Source organism: Zootoca vivipara, chromosome 11, assembly GCF_963506605.1.
Source record: "Zootoca vivipara chromosome 11, rZooViv1.1, whole genome shotgun sequence".
NCBI classification, from domain to species: Eukaryota; Metazoa; Chordata; class Lepidosauria; order Squamata; family Lacertidae; genus Zootoca; species Zootoca vivipara.
The window spans coordinates 53,288,877-53,313,352 of NC_083286.1; the positions used below are offsets into that span (position 1 = coordinate 53,288,877).

At 47.0% G+C, this 24,476-nt stretch overlaps 1 protein-coding gene across 1 annotated transcript in view; it reads right to left on the minus strand.

The window, feature by feature from the left end:
- Positions 1-573: 573 nt before the first annotated feature.
- Positions 574-24,476, minus strand: part of MAPK4 (mitogen-activated protein kinase 4) — a 47,035-nt gene continuing 23,132 nt past the window's right edge. Inside the window, exons 2-5 of the mRNA XM_060280363.1 lie at positions 19,830-19,974; positions 7,098-7,259; positions 5,667-5,868; positions 574-4,930 (exon numbers count right to left, since the gene is read on the minus strand). Of these exons, the coding sequence (XP_060136346.1) occupies positions 4,243-4,930; positions 5,667-5,868; positions 7,098-7,259; positions 19,830-19,974 (1,197 nt within the window). The 3' untranslated portion in view covers positions 574-4,242. The remainder of the gene's footprint in view (positions 4,931-5,666; positions 5,869-7,097; positions 7,260-19,829; positions 19,975-24,476) is intronic.

Here is a 24,476-nt window from a genome sequence, read left to right on the forward strand (position 1 = left end):
ATTCTCCCTGCGCCTGCAGCGACAGCTGTTGCAGTTCTAGCTGGGCTTGCTCAGCGATCTGCCGCCACTTCTCCGCCTCGGACACGCTCATCCCGGCAACTCCGAAGTAGCCCAAAAATGATTAGGAGGTTGCTGTCACAGTGGCCGGAGTGGACTACTTCAGAGTAACGACGCTACGCAGCTCTGCATTTTATTCTTTTATTGGTGCTGCGTATTTACAGTGCTCAAGTCATTGCTATTTACACGGAGCGATGTTGTCAGTCGGTTTCAGAACCTCCTAATGGCTTTTGGCGCGTCTTTCTCCAACACAAAAGCTTTGGCAGACCCATCCTCTTGCCCCTCCTCTTCCTGCGTAATTCTGGAGTTGGAGGGATGGGTCTTCCCCCCTTGCTTGCCCCTTCCTGTCCCACCTGGGACCCTGGCTCCTCTACCTTGCCTGAGCCTCGGACACGACTTCCTGCTTCCCCACTGGAATCGGAACTCTCCCTGCTTTCCCCTTTGCTCGGGGACGGGCTTGAACTCAGGAGGGGAGGGACTTCGCGATATCCCCTGTCCCTCACACTCTGCCTCGGAGTTAAGCTTGCAGCCAAATTCCAAGCCCATCATTGCCAGAAACGTCAGCCTTATGTTAATACAAACAATCATTAGCCAGATGGAATGATCTTCCATCTCTCCCCTCCCCCCACAACATGTAGGCAATTGTTTACTAACTTGGCTACTAAATGGCAGAATTAGCTTTTTAGGATGCAAACTCTTGGTAGAAGCGTTGGCCCCACGGTAAGTGGGAGGGTAAAACCACAGAGCAAGCAAGAGAGAAGGCGCCTTTTATTGAGATCTGTCAGCTGAAAAATGCAATGCACATTTTAAAAGATCTCTGTGGAACTCAGAAGCTTGCACACATTCTGAATGCCACTAATAAAAATAACTATCTCAGCAGAAGTAATATACCAGCTTTCCAAGTGTTAAATAATAAGCAGGATGAATTTTCCAGAATAAATTTACATAATCCAGTGAACAAAATGGTGCAAAGAAGGTAATTCTTATAATTTTTTAGAAAAGCGCATGCTAATTACACATTTTCAGTATTTCCTTTTTTTTAAATAAAAATTGATCAGGCAGATTACATAGAAGTTCATAACATTTCTTCAATATACAAATCAAACTCAACCCATTCATTAATAAGGTGCTCAGAAATGTGAATGAAAATAGAGCCTACAGCAGATCCATAGTGTGTCATTTTTATTTATTTCCAAAGCTTCTTTGAGTTTTCACTTGACTCCTTTTTCCTTCCAAGGACACTTCAGTGCAAAAACAGCTGTGGCAGAAGAGCTGAAGTTCAGTCTTGGCTAATCCCAGGAAACTTTTGTGAGTACCATTATTTTCAAGATGTAAGGCCTACAACCCTTGGCCTCAACAACTTCCATTTGTGTAATGGGTCTTCCCTCTCCCCCCCCCCCGCCTGCACCCTACACATCCCCAGATCTGCTCCAGGGGGTTAGGGCAAAACCCAGAACATATTTAGGAGAAGAGTTCAGGTGTGGGAGTCCCATTGCACAAGTGCACGGAATTCTGCTTGAGCAATTATTTAATTGAATACCCAGCCCCCCCAGATTTGTTACCATTCTTTTCAGGGTGAGGTTTTGTTTGGGGTTTGTTTGATTTTCTGCGGGAGAGCCTGTGCACAAAAGACCACCACTCAACATTTAAGCCCTCAGCTTCACTATTTATTTTGAGCACCTGGTTTAACGGTATATCGGGTCCTCCCTAAACAGAGGGTACATGTTGCGATGGGACCTGGCAATCAGGCCTGTGTTGTGGGTGGGAACATTGGAGCGGCCACAACACCCTATTGGTGGTCCCTCGATCTTGGGTGCAATTGGGCTAACGGGATGCCAGTCAGAGCGATCGAGGGACCACTACATGGCCCTGAGCTTCCTCTTTCGGGCTTCAGTGCATCGGAACATCGGCCTACCTCTCCCTATATTTAGGGCACCTTACTATGCCATCGTATGTCGCCTGTCGTTGGGACAGGGGCACAGCGGGAATTTCCCCCTCTTGGCGTATTGGCTGGTGCCATTTGGGTTTTGCCTGTCGTGTAGCAAATCGTCACAGCTTGTAAGGTTGTGGATAGGCTCTGGTTCAGGTGGATTGAGGTGGCAGGATGCCTAACCATCCCTATGTGTTGGGTATTCCTTTAAGAAGGAATCCACAGACTCATGGTTGGTCTTCCCCGTGCAGGGTTGTGCCCTGTCCCAGGTGTTTACCCAAGGCTGACTTATGGTTGGTGCCCAGAGTCAGCGCTGCCTGCAGGGCTGCAGGTAGTGAGTTGAACCAGAGCCTATATACAACCACTCACTTGATTTGTAATCAATAAAGGTTGTGGCCTAAATTCTGCCAAAAAACAAACCAAAATTTGAGTCCTGTCTGAATTTATTCCTAGGACTGGTTAAAAAGTCTCCACAAGCAAATGCAAAACTCAATTTCACAGAAGTTCCAACATTTGACGGCACCTCAGAATTCGAATTCAGCTTTCAGAATTTCTAGTCTTTTCCTTGCTTCGCTTTTGAAATATGACTTTGGCATTAATTCTTCCTGGTGGGCTTTAAGGCAATGGCATAATAAATTCACTCTGCTTGCAAGGCGCTTGGGGAGGGGATCTTGAACTGGGGTTCCCAACAGCCAGGCTCTGCTGGCATGCCTCCTAAGAAACACTAGGGCAATCCTGGTAGACTTGGTTCAGGGATGCCATAAAGGCCTGAATGGCAGCACGCCACTGTGTGCAGCGATGTCCTCCTAAGCACCTAGTCGCTTTCTCTTACTGCTGTATTCAGCCTGCACAGCTTGCTTCTGAAACATGCATACTGACAGTCTGGAAATTGATAGCCTAGGTGGGGGTTCCTCAACTTTTTGAGGTCCAGGGGCACATTTGGAAATTTAAGAAAGTGTCATGGGCACTATAAAAGACCCAGAATCCAAACTGTCAATGCTCAACCCCCTGCATGCGCACACACAAAAAGCCCAGGCAGAACACAGACACATCTCACAAAACAAATAAACACACACACAAAAAAACAAATGAGGCACGCAGGCCCTGCAAAAAGCAAACACACAGAGAGCTGGGAAGAACAGGGGACTTAAGGGAAGGGCAAGGGGAGGTTAGAGGCCTGCCAAGCATCTTGACACCTTCGCCCTGATCTGACAAAGAGTAATGCATAAGCAAATAAACGTTGTGCCCTAAAGTTCTTAAGGTTGAGATGTTCAAACTGATTTAGCTGTACGACCATCTTGTTTCCAAAGAATGACGGTAAAATTTGTCTCAGGAGAAGCCCTACCTTTCCCCTCATTAATTGTGACAAAGAGGGTATGCTAGTGCGGTGGTTGCAAGCATGAACTACAAGCCAGAGATTCATTAAAGGTTCAGTTGATGACTGAGCTGAGAGTCGGAATGGGGAATCTCTGGCTTGTAGAGCTAGAGCCCGAGGTTGAGAGAATTTGCTTCATTAACTAGGAAGCAAATTCTCTCAACCTCGGGCTCTAGCTGTAATATCAGGAGAGTACTACCAGCCTACCTGGCCAAGCTAGAACGAGAGGAACCTTGCGGAACAGAGGAACCTTGGAAGCTGCCAAGTCAATCTAGCTCAGTATTATCTAAAGGGGGACATTCCTAGTCCTACCTGGTGGTGCCGGAGATTGAACCTGGGACCTTCTGCATGCATAGCAGGTTGTCCTACCACTGAGCTACAGCCCTTCCCTTAAATGCTCTGGGCTCTCAGAAAGTGTGTCATACCAATGCAAAGCATGAGGTCACTAAAAACCGGGCTGCCTGGTTATCAAAGGAGCAGGGGCTTCAAGTCCTATGACTCTCAAAATAATGCCAATCCAGCCTCTCTCTGTAAGATCAAGAGTTTAACATCCAGAACACCTCCGCAATGGGGGACTCATGTCCAAAACACACCCCTGGAGGTACAAGGCAAGATTGTTAAGGCAGCGTAAAACCCCTAAAATTTCATTCACACCTCTGGATTCCTTTTCCTTTCAAGGCATCAGAAGGGGACCTGGTTTTGTACCTGCCCTTAACCAAAAAGGCATTTCAGTAACATTGGGCATGTGCGATCAAACCTTGGTTACTGTTCAGCATTGGGTAATTAGCACGAAGACTGGAAGAATTTGTAAGGAATCAGCCACGAATACCAGCAGCAACGTTTAATTATTATTATTATTATTACTATTATTATTATTATTTTACCACCTCTCTTTATGGTACACCTCCGTCTGTACAATCTCACTAGGGTGTTCTGCTAGGCATGCGCCGTTGATGTCTTTGAGCTTGTTGTCAGGCAGATCTTCTGGCTTTGTGCAAAGTTTTAATGCCCTGGAAATGAAGACGTCCAAGTCAAACTGGGGGTCGCTTTCGCTGCCAACCTCCTTGGGTTCTTTGTGCAGATGGTGAGGAGAAGGTGGTAAGCTCCTCTCCTGGATCTCTGGGAGAGGATTTGGGCATTCAAGTCCTGTCTGGGTACTTGTAACCCACTGCGCTATCTCTAGGAATAGGTTGGATGGTTCCTCCTCCAAGGCGATCTCCGCCGCGGGTGCAATAGATGCCCTTTTCCAGTGGGACAAGTCTAAGATGAGCTTGGGCTCTGAATAATGATGGAGCTTGTTGTCCCTCCACAACAGCTTGTCCAAATAGGAAGGCGACCCCACTTTGTAATCACACGACCGCCCGTAATCTCCCTCAAATGCTCGGTCCATCGAGGAATGCGACTGCTCCAGGAATCTCTCGGAGCTGCTCTGGGAATATTTGCGCGGGTCCACTTGAGCCTCCTCAGCAATGGATTCCGATCCCGCTCTGGGATCTCGTTGCACCTCGTCCAAATCGTGGCACTTCTCTTGTCGCCATTCCAAATCCGAGGATAAACTCACTTGGTACCTGTTTGTTCGAAGCGACAACAACGTTAGAGTCAGGTGCATATTCCCATTTAAGCAAATTTAGAAATTATCTCTTTAATTTCACTGAATAGATTTCCCAGGAATTGGGAAGGGCCCTAACTCCCTGCTTTGCTTTGCCCCTCATTGGGAGTCAGTAACCTTTCGACCATCTGAAATAACTCCAACTGGCCGGCTACTAGAGAATGCAATGCAAGCTGCAAAATGAGCCTTCTATTCGGACAATTAGGTACACTAACCAGCATTCTATTAGCTTTGGAGTGAGACTTGCTTCCCTTGTACACTATTTTGTCCAGCTTGCTTCATAGCCTGCAGCTCTCCTGAATACTGAGAAGCTATCTGGGCTCCACAAAGCCAGAGAGGACACTCAGAAGTGGTTCTATCAACCACCCTCTCCATCTTCAGCAGAACCATCAACTTTCTCCACTGGTAGATCCCCAGAGCATTCAGGAACCCCTCAGTTTCCATCGGTCTCCAAGAGCCGGTCACCCAAACGGGCCTACTATCCTTGCAAGGGCAAATTGCCACCGCTATCCCAAACTTCACCAGGTAATGATTCTGCTACCATTTCCATTTCCATCAGAATTCTCCAGCAACCCTACTCTCCCAGGAGAAGCTCAGTACGGGATTGCAACCTGAGAATCTGGGGAACTGGTCTCAAAAGGACGAAAGAAGCATCTCAGCAGCAAAACACGTGGATAACATGTAAATAAATGTACCTGTCCCAGTTGGACATCTGGCTTTGGTTCGCTTCCATCAGCAAAATGTCATCAATCTCGTCTTCAATCCGGAATGGGTGCTGAGAAATGGGCTCGTCTTCGGGGCAGTAATAAGGACTCATATAAGGGTGTTGCAAAGCCACCTCTGCGGTCAGCCGGTCCATGGGATTGAATGTCAGAATCTTCTCCAGAAAATCAATGGCTGCAAGGGGCAAGTTAATACAATCAGGTCAGCGGTTCTTAGTCCCCAAGACAGAGTCACCTGGGGCCACTTATATGCATGATAAAAACAGTCACCGTTTCCATTTCTATTGAATTATTGAATGTAATTGCCCTTGACTCTGAATTATATTTAATGGGAGTGTTGTGCAAGCTTCGGAAGGACGGTGAGTCTTGGGGATGTTCCTTATTTAAAAATAGGACAGGAGTCACAGCTGAAGAGAGCCGGGTCTAACAAGCATGAGAGAAAGAAATCCTATGCATGTCGACTCAGAAGTAAGCCCTAATGTCCCTAACCCAGGGGTTGACAATTTTTTTGAGCCAGTGGACACATTTGGAATTTTGGGGAAGCATATCCTCCGAGGCTTTTGCCACAAAAAACCAGGATGCCATCTGTCAGGGGATTCTTGCGACTACTCCAGAGTAACGACGCTCCCCATGCTTGTCTTTAAGCAGTTTTTATTGGTGCACTCTATTTACAGTGAGACAGGTGTGTAAAACATGTCTGCTCAGTCCGATGCAGAATCCGGCACTGCCCCCCCCCCCACGTGATCTCCCCCAACATAGGAGTCTCGGGACAGTGAATCTCCTCCCCTTTTTTCTCCTGCGTAATTCCGGAACCGGAGGAAAGGGTCTACGCTCCAGGCTTTCCTTTTCCCTCCTTTCCCCCTCTCTCTCCTCCCTCCTGTGTAGCCGGGGCTCTTCCATGCTGCCAGAGCCCTGGCACTCTCCCTCCACTTCCTGGCTTGCCTCCTCAGAGCCTTCACTTCCATCACTGCTTGGGGAGGAGCTACTTCTGATGCAAGGGGGAGGTTCTCTGTACTGCATAGCTGCCAAGTTTTCCCTTTTCTCGCGAGGAAGCCTATTCAGCATAAGGGAAAATCCCTTTAAAAAAGGGATAACTTGGCAGCTATGGTACTGTCTCCCCCTTACACCATCTTCCAGGGCTGCAGTCCCACATGAGTCATGACCCGCATGAGGGTGCGCCCCCGAAGTACTTTTTCCCAGCACGTCACCCCAAAAAAACACATTTTGTGATGCTGTACAAGAGCTCAGCCTGAAATCACACAAGAGCACAGTGCCCAAAATGGCCGCTGTGCTCTCTCACAGGAGAACACAGGATGCCCCTTTTTTTTTTCTGGGACAGCCCCACTAGGAACCAAATGCTTTCCAGCAAAGGAGCCCACCCTTGGAGTCCGAGCAGATGTCTACCTTTGCTGTTCACTTCAGGGAGGAGCTTCCGCAACGGCTTCTTCACTTCCCAGGTGCTGTTGACGAATGTCGGCATCACTTTGAGCAGTTCCTCTTTGTCCTCTTCGTGGAAAACAGGGATGGTCTCCAAAATGAGCTGCATCTGCTCCAGCTCGTGGCTTCCTAAACGAACAAAAACAACGTTGGTCATAAGGGTGGCTTTGTGACCTCTGGGGCCTTTGGCCTTGCTCACGCGTAGAATCATAGAGTTGGTAGAGACCACAAGGGCCATCCAGTCCAACCCCCTGCCAAGCAGGAACACCATCACTTGATAGCTTTGGCATGTGCTAATGAGCCACCACAGAGCAAACGTGACGTATTCATATCACTTCAAAAACACCAGGGGCTGGGTAGGATGCAATGCTGAACAGAAATCTAGTACTACAGGAGAAGTACAGAATTTTTGGGAGCTGGCATGCCAGATCTTTATTGCCCCCTCCTCATGGGCCAACTTTGATAGGTGGACAAAGTCACCCACCTGTCAATCATCTGACTCCATGACAGTGTCTGGTGACTGAGAAGAGGGCAGTCAAACTGGGTGGGTGGACGGATCTGCTCCAATAGCTCATTTCCCGCAGGGAACCAACTGATGAGCGGAGGTTTCAGTCCAGCTGACTGCAGGTGTCTGCTTAGCCAGCACGTTTACCAGCCAGGCCAGCACATAAAATAACAACAACAACAACAACAACAACAACAACAACAACAACAACAACAACAATTTATTTATTTATACCCCAGCCACTCTGGGCAACTTCCAACAAAATATTAAAAATACAATAAAACATCAGACATTAAAAACTTCCCTAAACAGGGCTGCCTTCAGATGTCTCCTGAAAGTCAGATAGTTGTTTATTTCCTTGACATCTGATGGGAGGGCGTTCCACAGGGCAGGCACCACTACCAAAAAGGCCCTCTGCCCTGTAGCTTCACTTCTCGCAGTGAGGGAACCACCAGAAGGTTCCTTGGAACCGGACCTCAGTGTCCGGGCTAAACAATGGGGGGGGGGAGACGCTCCTTCAGGTATACTGCAAGAACCTAAGATGACCCTGCTGCATGAGGCTAATGGCCCATCTAGTCCAGCATCCTGTTCTCATGGGGGCCAACCAGATGTTGCTGGGAAACCCATGAGCAGGACCTGAGCACATGGCCACTCTCCCCTCCTATGGTCTTCAGCAACTGATATTCAGAAGCATTACTGTTTCCAGCTGTGGAGGCAAAGTCTAGCCATCATTGTTAGTAGCCATCAATAGCCATCTCCCCCATGACTTTCTTATCCTCTTTTAGAGCCATCCAAGTTGGTGGCCATTACTGTCTCCTTTCAGAGACAGTTCCACAATTTAACTATGTGTTGCGTGAATACGTGCTTTAAAAACAAAACAAAAAAAACCAACCTGTTTTGAAAACTTCCAACATTCAGCTTCCTTGGAAGCAGGAGTCAGAAGGAGATTAAAAGGTAAAGGGGCCCCTGACCATCAGGTCCAGTCGTGTCCGACTCTGGGGTTGCGGCGCTCATCTCGCTCTATAGGCCGAGGGAGCCGGCGTTTGTCCGCAGACAGCTTCCGGGTCATGTGGCCAGCATGACAAAGCTGCTTCTGGTGAACCAGAGCAGCGCACGGAAACGCCGTTTACCTTCCCGCCGGAGCGGTCCCTATTTATCTACTTGCACTTTGATGTGCTTTCAAACTGCTAGGTGGGCAGGAGCTGGGACCAAGCAACGGGAGCTCACCCCGTTGCAGGGATTCGAACTGTCGACCTTCTGATCGGCAAGCCCTAGGTTCTGTGGTTTAACCCACAGCGCCACCTGGGTCCCAGAAGGAGTGTAGCTATGCTCTCAAGATTCAGGTCTATACCAGCAGAGTTCGGCTGCACGATTAAAGTGGGTTTGGTGCTCTTTCACAAGAAACTCACGCCTCCCAAAATTGTTGTTGCTCCTTTTGTTCTTTTGAGGTAAGGAAAGTGGCAGAAAATACTATAACGTGTAACATAACAATCTCTTTATGCTGTGTCTTAAAACCTAAGCACAAATCAGATGAAAGCTCAGTAAACAGCCAGGCATCATATAACCTCCCCACAAACTTAATGAAAATAAATGCGGATGAATGCTCTATAAGAACTCTCAGAGAGAAGGACTATAAGCTCATGGTTCTTTTTTGCCACTAGGTGGGAGAAGACACCAGTTTTTTTGTGCCACAATAAACAGCCACGAGATCTATGCACAGTCCACCGATTGGCTGCGCAACTTCCATAACAATTCAATGAATAACTTGTTTGTGTGCCTTGCACCTCTAAGCAGGACAGTTGCGGCTCTGCCTATTGTTGGTTTCCCTTCCATCTGCCCTACAAGTTGCAATGGGCACCAGTCACCACTGGTGGTTCAGAAAAGAGGCTTTGTTAAGGGAGATAACAAATGGGGAAGGGGGGGGGAGGGTCCTTTGGGTGCTTCCACAAAGCAGCTTGTGGATTTGGTGCCTGCAATTTTTCCACATCATCCACACAACATCATCCTCATTAAAAATGCCTTTCCATTCCCACTCTTTTTATCTGGATTTAACGTTGCCCAGGCTTCTTTGTTTGTTTGTTTGTTTCTTTGTTTGACTTACTGGATTTTCTGAAGAAATGATGAATCCAGATTAGATGGGGAAATCACATAGGGTGGCATTTTGATGAAGGTGACATTGTGTGGACACTGTGAGGTCCACAATCACCTGCTGCGAAGAAGCACCACCTGTGCATGTTCTCTCTCCCGCCCCCACCAAATGTTTAGAATTGGCTATCAGTGCAACTTAATACAAGTAATAGCTGAAGGACAAAAAGTAAAGCAAGGAGGTTTACAGCAAAAACAAAATAATTTAACATAGGGTGCATTTCATTAGATCACTTTGTGCATTTATTTCTGAGGACCATTAGCCAGAGATGTCCAGGTCAGATGGAGCATAACTACCACAACAGAGAGGGTTTTTTTTTAAATTGTTGGAGTCTCATTAACGTTGCCTAAATAATTAACAAACTCCAGATCTGCGTTCATGATTATTTTAGCAGCTGAAATTGCCTACTTCCAACAGCCATGGAGGAATTAGGCTGGGGTCTCATCTCTTGAAAGTGGCTCACCGCTCTCGCATGCTAGCGAATGAGGTCGCCCTCTTTAGAAAGTGGATTATGTGAGTTAATTGAAGATGGGGGGAATGAAGCATGAAGAAGGGGTTGGGTTTGATAGTCTCTTCACGCTCTATGATTTCATGAGGACAGGCTAAAATGGACCAGCTTTATTAAAATGGACCAGCTTTATTAAGACCCTTTAACCTTTATTATTTAAGCTTTATTAAGACCCTTTAACCATGGGTTAAAGGGTCTTTAACCATAGGGACCCAGGTGGCGCTGTGGTTAAACCACAGAACCTAGGGCTTGCCAATCAGAAGGTCGGCGGTTCGAATCCCTGTGACGGGGTGAGCTCCCATTGCTTGGTCCCAGCCAGGGGCGTAGCCAGGATCAAAACTAGGGGGGGGGCAAGCCATGGTCGTTCAGGGGTGGGGCCAAGGCACAGAAGGGGAGGGGCCACAAAGTGGGCGGGGCTAAAGGGCCAACGGGCCTGATGACATCGTGGCGGTGGCAGCAGCGGCCACCTTGTGCTTCTGGGGCTGGTAGCGTTGGCGGCTACCCTGCTTGGCTGGAGAGGACGGGATGGTCGGGCAGGCGAGAGGGGGTGGCAGGGCGGGCGAGGGCGAGGCAAGACACGGCCGCAGCCACGACGGCTCCGAGGCGTTGCTGCATATCAGCATAATATTTCAACCATGGTTCAAGCCCCGCCTTAGGGAAAAAAACCTGCATTGCAGGGGGTTGGACTAGATGACCCTTGTGGTCCCTTCCGACTACAATTCTATGATTCTATTGATATATTACCATACATATGCATCATTCTGCTTTCTTGAATTGTCCTACTCCTAGGCATAGCATCCAACTCCTAGAGGCCTAGATGCCCCCCCCCCCAATTACTGGTAAATACCGTATTTGAAAGAGTCATCCCCCCATGTTGATGGGCTTTCTATGTGGGGCTTATCTGCCCCCCCCCGTATTTTATTAAGGATGGAAGAGGGAGGGAAGGAAGGAAGAAATAGAGAGATAACTCATATTTGTGGGTGTCTCTGGATGACGCTGTGATGCTGGAACTCTGCAGCAAGAGGACAGGAGGGTCGGGCAGGCGAGAGGGGGTGGAAGGGCGGGCGAGGGCGGGGCAAGGCATGGCCGCAGCTACGACAGCTCCGAGGCGTTGCTGCATATCAGCATAATATTTCAACCATGGTTCAAGCCCCACCTTAGGAAAAAAATCCTGCATTGCAGCGGGTTGGACTAGATGACCCTTGTGGTCCCTTCCAACTACAATTCTACGATTCTATTGATATATTACCATACCATATGCATCGTTCTGCTTTCTTGAATTGTCCTACTCCTAGGCATAGCAGCCAACTCCTAGAGGCCTAGGTGCCTCTCCCCCCCCCAATTACTGGTAAATACCGTATTTGAAAGAGTCATCCCCCCATGTTGATGGGCTTTCTATGTGGGGCTTATCTGCCCCCCCCCCACATTTTATTAAGGATGGAAGAGGGAGGGAAGGAAGGAAGAAATAGAGAGAGGGATAACTCATATTTGTGGGTGCCTCTGGGTGACGCTGTGATGCTGGAACTCTGCATGTACAGGAGCCTTGTAAGCAGCTTTCTCTCTGCTTGATTTACAGCAGGCACGTCCAACAGGTAGATTGTGATCTACCAGTAGATCACTGGATGTCTGTGGTAGATCACTGGTAGGTCACTGGCACCCCTAAGAAAAGCTCACCCAAAATTTTCCTCTTCCCTCAAAAAAATTGAACTATGACCTGAAGCCCTAAACAAAAATGGGCCTCCCTCCCTCCTAAAAGAAGCTCAACAAGTTTGACCTAAACCCCCAAAAACAGGGCTTCCCTTCCTTAAAAAAAAACTCAACAGCTTTGACCTGAACCCCCCAAAAGGGGGTAGATCACCCCCAGTTTTAAACTCTGAGTAGATCAGAGTCTCTTGGGAGGTGGCCACCCCTGATTTACAGTATACAGATGCAGGAGGAGGGGCAGACTGGAACACCAATGCTTTTTATAAACATCACTGTGTCTGTCAAAGCTACAGCCCCCCCTTTCTTATTCACTTCCTTTTAGCCTTGCAGAGCCACCTTAGTCAAATTGAATCCTCTGAGTCTGCACCCTCATTAAATCGCCAATAGAACTCTTAATGCTCCTGAATGCTCATTAACAAGTCCCACTTAAGAACAATAGGGTGAAATGGTCAGCTATCAAATCTTGCCTGGGGATATATGCTCCATTGTCTTAACTGCTTAACTACTGGTAGCCACTTTGCTTTATTTATTTGATGTGTTTTTGTTACTGCTGTGCCCCCCCCCCCAGCAAGCGGAGACTTAGCTGCTCTTGCTAAAGCAAAGCCTTTTCCACTTCAGTTTTTGGAGGGGAAAAGTGCTGGTTATGGTCTGTAAAATACATTTTTTTTTTGCTTCTAGGGGGGGGCAGCTGCCCCCTCCTGCCCCCCTGCCTACGCCCATGGTCCCAGCTCCTGCCAACCTAGCAGTTCGAAAGCACGTCAAAATGCAAGTAGATAAATAGGAACCGCTACAGCGGGAAGGTAAACGGCGTTTCCATGTGCTGCTCTGGTTTGCCAGAAGCGGCTTTGTCATGCTGGCCACATGACCTGGAAGCTATACGCCGGGTCCCTCGGCTAATAATGCGAGATGAGCGCGCAACCCCAGAGTCGGTCACGACTGGACCTAATGGTCAGGGGTCCCTTTACCTTTACCTTTTAACCATGACATATACACAGCAGCAATTACTGTATAGCAATTATGCATATGGAATAAGGGGCAATAGTTATCCCTGGTAAAGGTAAGTACAATGTTAGGGACCCATGTATGTGCTGATATATTGAATTTCTGAACAAATGATGTCATCTTTTGCTGGGGTCAATACCTGTTCCATCTAGCCCAGTATGGACAAGACAGATTGGCAGTAGATCTCAAGGTAGGAGGTCCCAGGTACCTGACATCTCCACAAAGGGCTGGGAGAGCCCCTTGCCATAGGTGTAGAAAATGCTGAGCTTGATCACCCAATAGGTCGGACTCCAATATATCAGGTGAGGATATATCAGGTATACGTGTAAAGTCATGTGTGAAAATTATGGTACCTATGCATGTGTTTGCAAGCCATTAGAGACACTGTCCTGACTTTCCTCCTAGAGATCTTTTACTGGAGATACTGGGGGTTAAATCTGTGGTTGTCTGCATGCAAAGTACACACTCTGCCACTGAACACCATGACAATAGCCTCTTGGGCCACATCAAGGCTAATTTGCAGGTGGAATTTCAGCTGCACGCCAGCAAATTTGGGTTGCCCAACGAAAATGGAAACTTGCTTCCAAAAACAATCAGACTTTCTGCTCTAAAGAAAGTGACTGGGAAATGCACTAGGAAGGTTAGGGTAATACAGTGGTACCTTGGTTTAAGTATACAATTGGTTCCGGAAGTCTGTACTTAACCTGAAGCGTACTTAACCTGAAGCGAACTTTCCCACTGAAAGTAATGGAAAGTGGATTAATCCGTTCCAGATGGGTCCGCAGAGTACTCAACCTGAAGCGTACTTAACCCGAAGTATAAGTGTAATTGGTTCTGGAAGTCCGTACTTAACCTGAAGCAAACTTAACCTGAAGCGAACTTTCCCATTGAATGTAATAGAAAGGGGATTAATCCATTCCAGATGGGTCCGCGGAGTACTTAAACTGAAAGTACCCAAAGCGTACTTAAACCGAGGTATGACTGTAATTGCCTGACGTGATGTTGTATAATCTTCCACAAACTTGGTGCACTGTTCATTTGAAAGGTACGCATATGCCCACACCAGCCACAGAAGGCAAGGTGCTAGAAAGGCATAGCTGCCAAGTCTCCCGTATTCCCCGGGAAACCCCCGTTTTTCCAACTGTCCCCACCCCAGCCGAAAAACGGATTTTTTTGTTTCCCCCCGGTTTATTCTGGCATGACGGCCATTTTGGAACTGGGCGGAGCATGCTCAGAAGCGACTTTTGATGCTGCTTTGCCCAGTTCCAAAATGGCTGCAGCGCGACTTCTGGTGCGGCAGCCATTTTGGAACAGGGCAGAGCAGCATCAAAAGCCGCTTCTGAGCATGCTCCGCCCAGTTCCAAAATGGCGGCAGCGCTACTTCCGGTCTGCTACTTCCGGTCCAGTCCCTTATTTCTCAGGCCGGAACTTGACAGGTATGTAGAAAGGTGGGAATGCTCATAAAAGGTAAAGGTAAAGGAGCCCTGACAGTTGACTCTAGTCGCAAACGACTCTGGGGTTGCGGCGCTCATCTCGCGTTACTGGCGGAGGGAGCCAATGTTTGTCTGCAGACAGTTTTTCCAGGTCATGTGGCCAGCAGGACTAATCCACTTCTGGCGAAATCAGAGCAGCGCATGGAAACACCATTTACCTTCCCGCTGTAGTGGTACCTATTTGTTTACTTGCACTTTGACGTGCTTTCGAACTGCTAGGTTGGCAGGTGCTGGGACCGAGCAAGGGGAGCTCACCCCGTCGCAGGGATTTGAACCGTCGACCTTCCGATCGGCAAGCCCTAGGCTCAGTGGTTTAGACCACAGTGCCACCTGCGTTCCTGGTGGGAATGCTCATAACATGTACCTAATTTCAGTGTGCCCTTTAGAAGGGAACCCTATCTACTATGTACATATATCTTCAGGCACTAGTAAGTCTGGAGAACTTTGGAAAAATCTATGGCGTGGCCACACTTGTGCATGTTCACCATTAGTTATGGTCTGAAGAAACTGCTGGGTGCAAATCAGTTCTTGCATAAGAATATGCTGCAGATTTGCACTGACATCCCGGAATCTGGTCAGGTCAGTATTTTGATACACAAGTCAATGTTATCGCCTTGCTATGTCCTGCATTCTCCAACCCCCCTCGCTCGTTCACAGGAGGGAACCGATGTTGTGATCAAAGATTCAGTTGACTCATTTTCCATCCGTACCCCTCTTCCCCTGCTTCCCACAGCTTAATTGGGTGGAGAAGTACATCCTCAGCACGACTGGAGAGCACTTGACTATTTATATTAAAACAACAGCTCTAATTGTACATGTCCTAGCTGGGGGTTGCAAGGAGGGGTGCTGAAGAATGTGTGGACACGCTGTCTCCCTCTCCGCGGGGCCCAAACAATCCAAATCCCGCTCAGAATGGATTTAGCAGTACTTTTTTCTTCTTCTTTTATTCCTTAGCTCAAAACAACTCTCTCTGCAACAGTTTTAGCCAAATTATGAAGCGGCAGACCAGTGGCAACTCTGATGTACCACTCCAGAAGCCACCAACATCACCCGAGTTTTGCATTCGCTGTTCCCAGCGGTGTGTTTGGACTGCGCCACTTAAGGCACGTCAAAAGTGGTGGCTCACAAGAACCAATGCTCTTCTATAAAATCCCTGCACATACCAAGTTAGGTGTCAGAGATGGAGTCTAGACTAGCATGGCAAGCTACTTTTCTAGGTACGAGGAATATTTGCATGGAGAACTATGTGATCATATGATCAACCTTCAGTCCAGGAGCCTGGGCAGGGCATTCTGGGTTGCCCTGGCCACTCATGGACCTCAGCTGTTTAGCTGTGATTCCTGCATTGCAGTGGGCTGGACTAGATGACCGCTTAGGCTCCCTTTCATTCTACCGTTCTAGGATTCCACTCAGCACCTGCTCATTTTAGCTTCCACCATCAGATGAAAAGTCTCCTTATTCAGGAAGCCTGTTAATGACACTGCTGGAATTTGTATTTATGGTTGTTGTTGTTTTAAAAAAATAGCTATACTTTTCAGACATATATATTTCATTGATTTTACAAGCATTTTAAAACTTGACTTCCTTCCCTCTCTTTCTGTAGTTCCTTAAATTTATTTTTAATATTTTCTGCATAACCAAATTAACTTAACTTATTTATCTTCTTTATATATATACTGGTACTCTTATGTAGCTGCAGGTTATTACAATAATCCTGCAAGTGTTTTTATCTGTTTACAATTTATCTGTAAATATTCAATAAACCATTTCCATTCTTTTATAAAAAGTTTGTTATCTCAATTTCTGCATATTCTGTAAGTTTTTGTATCCATTCTTCCTTTGCTGGGACTTCTTTCCATTTTGGGGCAAGTAAAATACACAAATAAATTTCTATACAATTTAGGTAGTTACATCCCTATAATCCCCAAGAGAAAAGATTCTAGGATTTTTTGGGTTGTTGTTTTTTAACAAACATTATTTTTATCTATCTCTATATTTCTTTTCCTCTTCTTTTATACTAAGGGTTGCATACAACATAGTTTATCCCAGATTAGAAGGTGACCCGGAAACTACAACTAATCCAGAATGCGGCAGCTAAACTGGTGACTGAGACCAGCCGCCGAGACCACATACCGTAACACCGGTTTTGAAAGATATACATTGGCTCCCAGTACATTTCCGAGCACAATTCAAAGTGTTGGTGCTGACCTTTAAAACCCTAAACGGCCTCAGCCCAGTATACCTGAAGGAGCGTCTCCACCCCCATCATTCTGCCCAGACACTGAGGTCCAGCGCCGAGGGCCTTCTGGCGGTTCCCTCGTTGCGAGAAGCCAAGTTACAGAGAACCAGGCAGAGGGCCTTCTCGGTAGTGGCACCCGCCCTGTGGAACGCCCTCCCACCAGATGTCAAAGAGAACAACAATTACCAGACCTTTAGAAGGCATCTCAAGGCAGCCCTGTTTAGGGAAGCTTTTAATGTTTGATGGATTACTGTATTTTAATACTGTATTTTGTTGGAAGCTGCCCAGAGTGGCTGGGGAAACCCAGCCAGATGGGCGGGGTATAAATATATTATTATTATTATTATTATTATTATTATTATTATTATTATTATTATTATTATTCCACTGAAATTAATGGAAATAAGCTAGTCATGTCCACTCATTTCAATGAGTCTACTCTGAATATTACTAACGTTGGATTCAGCAGTCAGCTATCGGTTTTGTTTTCTCTCATGAGTGGTTGTCTTTTGAAAATGAGATCAACGTGCCAAGTGAGATTACATGAAATAAGACTGAAATTAAAAGGACGTTATTTCTTCTCTCTGTGGGATGTATTCCACTGAGAGCAGTCCAAACACAACATTCCTTGTAATGCTACAGAAGGCATGCGGCGAAATGTTTGGTCCAGCCAGTCGAAACTTCCTGTTCCTCCTGGCCTGGAGCATCCTTCTTTGCATGTGATAGAAGGTGGGTGTGACTCAACCTGTCCAGGTAACAAAAGGACGAGGCATGCAGCACACCTCTCTCTTTTTCACTTCCTTCCTCGTTGGACTAGCTTCTTAGCTAGGATTGCTCTGCTAGCTTATCAGCTACGGTAGCAGAAGCACTGGGATTATTCCCCCATATGGGGTAGATCCACATGTACTTATTTGTAACTAAGTCTGCCTTCAGGGATCACACTGTGCTCTTACTGATGTATGTAAACTTCTTTTATTGGCTTTAAATAAGATTGTGGAGTCTTTATTCTTTTAAGAGGGATTCAATGGAACTCACCAGGAACGTACAATTCAATCTCAGACAAATTGAATTGTATAATAGTGAGAGGCTTGCACAAGCCTGCAGCCAGCTATCTGCTGTGCATGTAAAAGGGGAATGTAAACTCTGCTAAGTAAAGGAACTTCCTAACACAAGTTAGGAAGGATATTAATAAACAACATATCCTCTCCTGCCTCCCTGAACATTCCCACACTTCTTGTTGTTGTTTAGTCGTGTCTGACTCTTCGTGACCCCATGGACCAGTTTGGTCAAACTCATGTTCGTAGCTTCGAGAACACTGTTCAACGATCTCGTCCTCTGTCATCCCCTTCTCCTTGTGCCCTCAATCTTTCCCAACATCAGGGTCTTTTCCAGGGAGTCTTCTCTTCTCATGAGGTGGCCAAAGTATTGGAGCCTCAGCTTCACGATCTGTCCTTCCAGTGAGCACTCAGGGCTGATTTTCTTCAGAATGGATAGGTTTGATCTTCTTGCAGTCCATGGGACTCTCAAGAGTCTCCTCCAGCACCATAATTCAAAAGCATCAATTCTTCGGCGATCAGCCTTCTTTATGGTCCAGCTCTCACTTCCATACATCACTACTGGGAAAACCATAGCTTTAACTATACGGACCTTTGTCGGCAAGGGGATGTCTCTGCTATTTCACTGTCATGTCATATTTACCTAACCTGTACTCAAAAGACGCATCCCAGAACAAGTAATAAAGCCCACCTGCCACGCAAAACCTAGGCGCCCCAGGACAAAGGCAGAGCCCAGGGCATCGTCAAAGAAAGTGGGGCCATCCCTCTTAAAACAGGGAACTTGGAAGATAGGGAACTATCGTTGTAAAAGTGGGGTTTTGGGGGGGGGAGTGGCGAGGGAAAGGCAAAACCTCTCAGACCCATGCTTAGAAAGCACAGGGCCAGCAGAAAACCCCGAGGTGCAGGACAAACAGAAGTGTGGACAAGGCCTTAGTCTATGCACAGCCAACGCTACCAGGTCTTCAGAGCGGAAATATTTTGGAAGGCCAAGCGTTAGAATCCATTATTAATGAACCTTGTTATTTATTTAGAGAAAGCTGCATGCGGCCGGCTTACCCAGAGTGTCAAAATCCTGCAGTCCTGCAAAACAAATAATGGGCAAGGATAGGATAATAATAACCACCATGAAAGCAGAGATGAAAGAAAGGCTGTTGGGTCAAACCGAAAAGGAGGGATGTTTATTTGTTAAGTAGCACCGGGGGGTGCACTCGATTCCTGAACAAATATGGATGGCCCTGTTTCCAGCTGCTGGCGATGGATTCGGACAACAGCCTTCCAGCAGGTGGGGAAACTTCTTGTTCTCGCCAAGTTATTTTTTTATAAGCACTTTGGACCCCTCCAGTCATCCTTCCTATTGTGCATTCTTGATGATTTGTGCTCATGACGCTATCCAGGCAGTTATTCGCAATCCCACTTTCAGTTCTCTTTACCATTATCCCACACTGTGAGTATATTTTGCCATCACTCTCCTAATCTGGAAAAGAAATCCAGGGTGTTTTGGTTTCCTAAGTGGTTTGTTGCACAAGACTGGCGAATTCAATTGCACAATGTAAATTCACCAGTACAGGCGTACTTTGGTTGTCTTGGTACTTGGATGTTTTGGCTCCTGAATGCCACAAACCCGGAAGTAAGTGTTTGCAAACGTTTTTTGGAAGCCGAACGTCTGTTTCAGCGGTCGGCGTTGTTTCCGGGGCCAATCAGCCAATCAGAAGCTGCGCTTTGGTTTGTGAACGTTTTGGAAGTCGAACAGACTTCCAGAACAGATTCCGTTCTACAACCAAGATACGACTGTATGCAAGTGAATCATACCTGCAAAATACCTGGCAATCTGAAAGCCAACTGAAATGTTCAGGATTTTACTCTCAACCTAAATGGATGCCCACAGCTGAGCTATTGCATTTAAACAAGTTTCTTTCCACTTAGGAAAGAAAGAGAGGAAGAGAGGAAGAGAGGAAGAGAGGAAGAGAGGAAGGAAGGAAGGAAGGAAGGAAGGAAGGGAGGGAGGGAAAGGAAATTTGAGACCTACCAGCAGGAACTGAAGACCTACCAGCAAAAAGCATCTTTCCCGTCAGCATCTCTGCTAGAATGCAACCAGCTGCCCACATGTCAATTGCTTTGGTGTAGTTGTTTGGTGAAAGCAGAAGGCGAGGGGATCGATACCATTTTGTCACCAGCCCTTCTGAGAGGTAACCCTGCAAGAGTAAGAAATATTATTCTGTTACACTCACACATATGTAAATCATCATGGAAACAATGCTTTGGCCTAATGTACCTAATACAGGCACATTGCACAGCACACCAGCATCTTACATGGGGGTTTGGTTCCACGGGTAACATGGACACACAAAATTTGCATCTGGTCGGGATCATGTTCCTCTTGGAGCCACCCCGCAGCTAGCCAGGCTGCCTTCAATAAGGCGAATGATGAGAGGGAGGCCAGAACCGGTGCACTGAGCAGGCCTTGCTGGAGCAAGGCCAAGCATTCATCCACTTGGGGTTACCCAGTGCAAAGAGACCTTTTAAGCTCTCGGCCTTGCTCCACAGGCAAGGTCCCCTTGGCACGCTGGCTCTGAGACCTAAATATTTTTTTGGAGGGGCAAAGGGGCCATGGCCTCATACAGTTGGCACCTATGCAAACCATGCCCCACTTATAAGACATGCACTGATTGGAAATGAAGCAATAGGACCAGCTCAAAACTTCTGCAGGTGCAACAAGTATTGAAAGCATGTGAATGTCCCTATAGCATCATGAGCAGAAATCATCATGAAAGCACAGTATGGATGACATCTAGAGAAGCCCTTAGCCACCAGACTGTAGTTGTCAACATCTTTTGAGTACAGGTCTCTAAGAGCTGCTTCTTTACAGAGACATTTACAGCCTCCTGGGCCCAGCCAACTGCCCTTTCACTGCTAGTTGCCATACTAGGCAAAGATTGAGAGCTGGCCTTGACCAAATACCTTCTCCACAAGCCCCAATAACTGAAATGCATCCAACGAAACTGGACCAGGTGGGTGCTCAGGATACCTCCCCTGTATTAAACTGCAGAATTCAGAAGTGAGCAACTCTGAACATTCAAAGAGCACAACCTGCCATTGTTACTGTGGGTATTGATTTGAGAGCTCCAGGAGGATTCTCTCTTCCTGCTCTTCCACAAATGCCTGTAGGGCATTTGCTAAGATAATCCTTCTTGCACCTTTCTTTTCCCTTGCAGAACCATAGCCGTTATTCTAATGCACGCAATGGCTTTTCATTATTAATTGCTAAACAGCCTGCCTATCCGACGTCTTAGGGATGAATAACTTAATCCAACTCAACAGCTGGCTGGAGGCATCCTCTTTCATGCACCGATGCGTTCATGAAAGGAGCAGGTACACTCCAGCTCCCAGCTCATACTAGATAGCAGGTCCTTAAAAGGGACACTTACACAGCTCTAAATGCAGGAAAACTGGAACCCAAAAGAGCTGGCTGTAAGATAACGAGCCTCAGGCTGGCTCAGTCACTTGACCAGTGGGATGGCGACCCTGGGAAATCCGTACTGCTCTTTGCTGATTAGAAACTCTACCCCAAAGTGAAAGCAGCCCTTCCCAGAGCTCAGCTGCAAAACCTAATATGACACAAGAGAGGTTGGAGGAAGGATATCATAGCTTAGTTGGTAGAGCATGAGACTCTTAATGTCAGGGATGTGGGTTCAAGTCCCACTTTGGGCGAAAGATTCCTGCATTGCAGGGAATTGGAGTAGATGATCCTTGCGGTCCCGTCCAACTTTCCCACTTCTATGCCCCACCCCCATTTTTTTCTAGTGCTGCCACTGGTAGTACTAAGATCACTAATTACATCTTTGCTGAAGCTAACGATCAGCAAAGGTTATACGGCATTGCATCAAGGGACGGTTATACCTCACTTTCTAGTGCATTTTTTTCTGATTGCGAAATGTCCTGGGGGTGTGTGTGTCTGATATGCAAGAGCGCCGAAGCCGCTTCAATTGAGCAACTTACATTTGTCGCTATGTTACTGAATCCCACCCACAAAGTAGCAACAGTCTGAAAGTGGCTCCAATGCTTGTGAGCAAAAATAGGAAGGGGATGAAAAAGCACCATTTACCTGCAGCATGGAATGCAATTTGCTACAGGCGCTATTAAGCAAAGCAACCGACAAAGCGTAATACCTCTTTGCTTTCTCTCTGCGACCATGTGCTGCTGTTCTAATTTATAACTATGGATTTCCATTCAACACGTCTCTCTGCTCTTAAAAGGCCACTTTAATTTTTCTCTCCCCAAGATAGGCAAGTACCGTAATTGAGACCAATTTGCTGAGCTCCTTTGCAGCCAGCTTGTTTACAGCTTTTGTCTTATTGCTAATGCTGATGATTATGAAAACTCCATCAGAGACAGTCCTTTTCCAGACAGACTCTACAATTAATTCATTTCCACGGAGCTTCTCTCCTTTGTTGAGAATGAAACACAGGAAGGAAGGAAGGAAGGAAGGAAGGAAGGAAGGAAGGAAGGAAGGAAGGAAGGAAGGAAGGAAGGAAGGAAGGAAGGAAGGAAGGAAGGAGGACTTATTGCCTAGGTCTTGACACAGGATCTTCTGGGGTTGTCGGTAAGAAGCTATTAGTGGAGCTCTCAACCAATGAGTATTGGAGGAGGGGAATGAATACAAAGCCCTAAAGTCACCATTGCCTTCAGGGCTGCATGCTCCATCTCCAGGGCCGTCTCAAACCGGTCGGGCGCCGTGGCGCGGAGATCGCTCCGGCGCCCCCGTCCTGGTGGGTGGGCACAGCGCACAGCGCCCTCCTGCCGACCCAGCGCCCTGCGCCACCGAGACTACCCCTAGAGCCAGGCCTGTCCATCTCTCCCAGTATGCACTCTGGGCAGACCAGTAATGTGATTTGTAGGAATGCTTCTTGTCGCACAGCTGCTAGTGACCATGTCAAGCACATAATGCAATAGTAGATCCATTTTTGTCCTGGGACATCAGCTGACCTGTTTATTGAGCATCCTGACTGCAGGGAGATTAGATGAGACTGGCTATTTAGTGACCATTCATTCTGATTTGTTTGTGGGGAGGTTAGATGAGGCTGCATCCAAGCAAGTGTCATCTCGTGTTTTCCCGGGTATATTTTCCTATCACTTTTCCTTGTTGCAAAAAACTTTCAGGAAAGTGGGTTTGTTGTGCACAATCATCCCATCAGTTGTAATTTGCTGGAAGGTGATGGAATCCCAGCTGAAAACACCGACAGTCTGGAAGCACCCTGAATGCATAGGAGCCAACTCCTACGGTAGGGGCCAAGGTCCCTTTGCCCCTGCCCAATAAAATATTTGAGCCCCTCCCCCAAGTTGATGGGCATTGCCATTCAAATGGTGTTTGCGGCCCCATCTTGTGATCGATCATGCAGGGCGGGACTTAGCTGCCCCCACCCTGTATTTTATTTAAGTTGGCACCCCTGCCTGAGTGAGTATTAGAACCCAGTCCTCCCCAACGTTAGTCTGATTCTCTGACCATTACACCACACTGCCTCTCAATATGTAAGCAGCAGGGAGACCTTCCTGAAATGTAGACGCAGAAACAGCCTGGATTTAGGGTAATTCAATGCGCAGTTGCTGCACGTGTTCTAGAATCTCTTTGCACAGATCACAAACCCACAAGGGATCGGATGGTTGGTTGCTGTGCACGAGAACCTCGTTCTGAATACAAAAGAAGCAAGCGTGCGGGTCTCTTGAGGAGGGAGCGTTGCCTGATGAACAAACAGCCACCGATCTCTCACTGCTCATAAACGGTGCTGCAGTCGCCTTCGCTGGCATGTGTGGAGAGAAGCAGTTCCCAGGCTAATGCAATGTGACAGTTACTTTATGACCCAGTCAGTACCCTTAGAAAGGGGGGGGGGAGGCAAGAATACCATTAACTTCCACATCACTCTGTCTGTATTTTTCCAGGATCTGCATTCAGCCCCACTGGGTAGACCCATCCTAGGAACTGAGGTGATGCAGTAAAGTGAAAATATTCAGCTGCGGCACGTTTATGTAACCTTCCTCTGGATAATTTGGTCTCTGATCACCCTGCCAGATCCCAGACATTGCTTTGGCACAAGAAGTCTGATCCTTGCAGTCTGGGCTTTGCAAACGAGAATGAACCGAAGCCCTAGTTTTGTTGTCAAGTAAGGGTGGGGGGTGGGGGGGTGGGAATTGGATTCAGTTTGCATTTAAAGGCGAACCTGCCTAATTCATATTTTCCTAAAACAGCCATCCCTCGAAATTTGCGCTTCTCAGAATTTTGCCGCGCTTTTCCCCTAGTCATGTAATGTATACAAAATTGCATATGCTAGACAGGGGTCAGCAAACCTTTTCAGCAGGGGGCCAGTCCATTGTTCCTCAGACCTTGTGGGGGGCCAGACTATATTTTGAGGGGGGGGAGAACGAATTCCTATGCCCCACAAATAACCCAGAGATGCATTTAAAATAAAAGCACATATTCTACTCATGTAAAAACACGCTGATTCCCGGACAATCTGCGGGCCGGATTTAGAAGGCGATTGGGCCGAATCCAGCCCCTGGGCCTTAGTTTGCCTATCCATGCGCTAGGGTGAAGTGTACATTAAAGTGCATATATTAATGGAAACAATAACGCATTATATTAGGGGGGAATTGCTTTGCAAAAAAAAGTATGTATTAGGGGAAACTGCACACAAACAACATG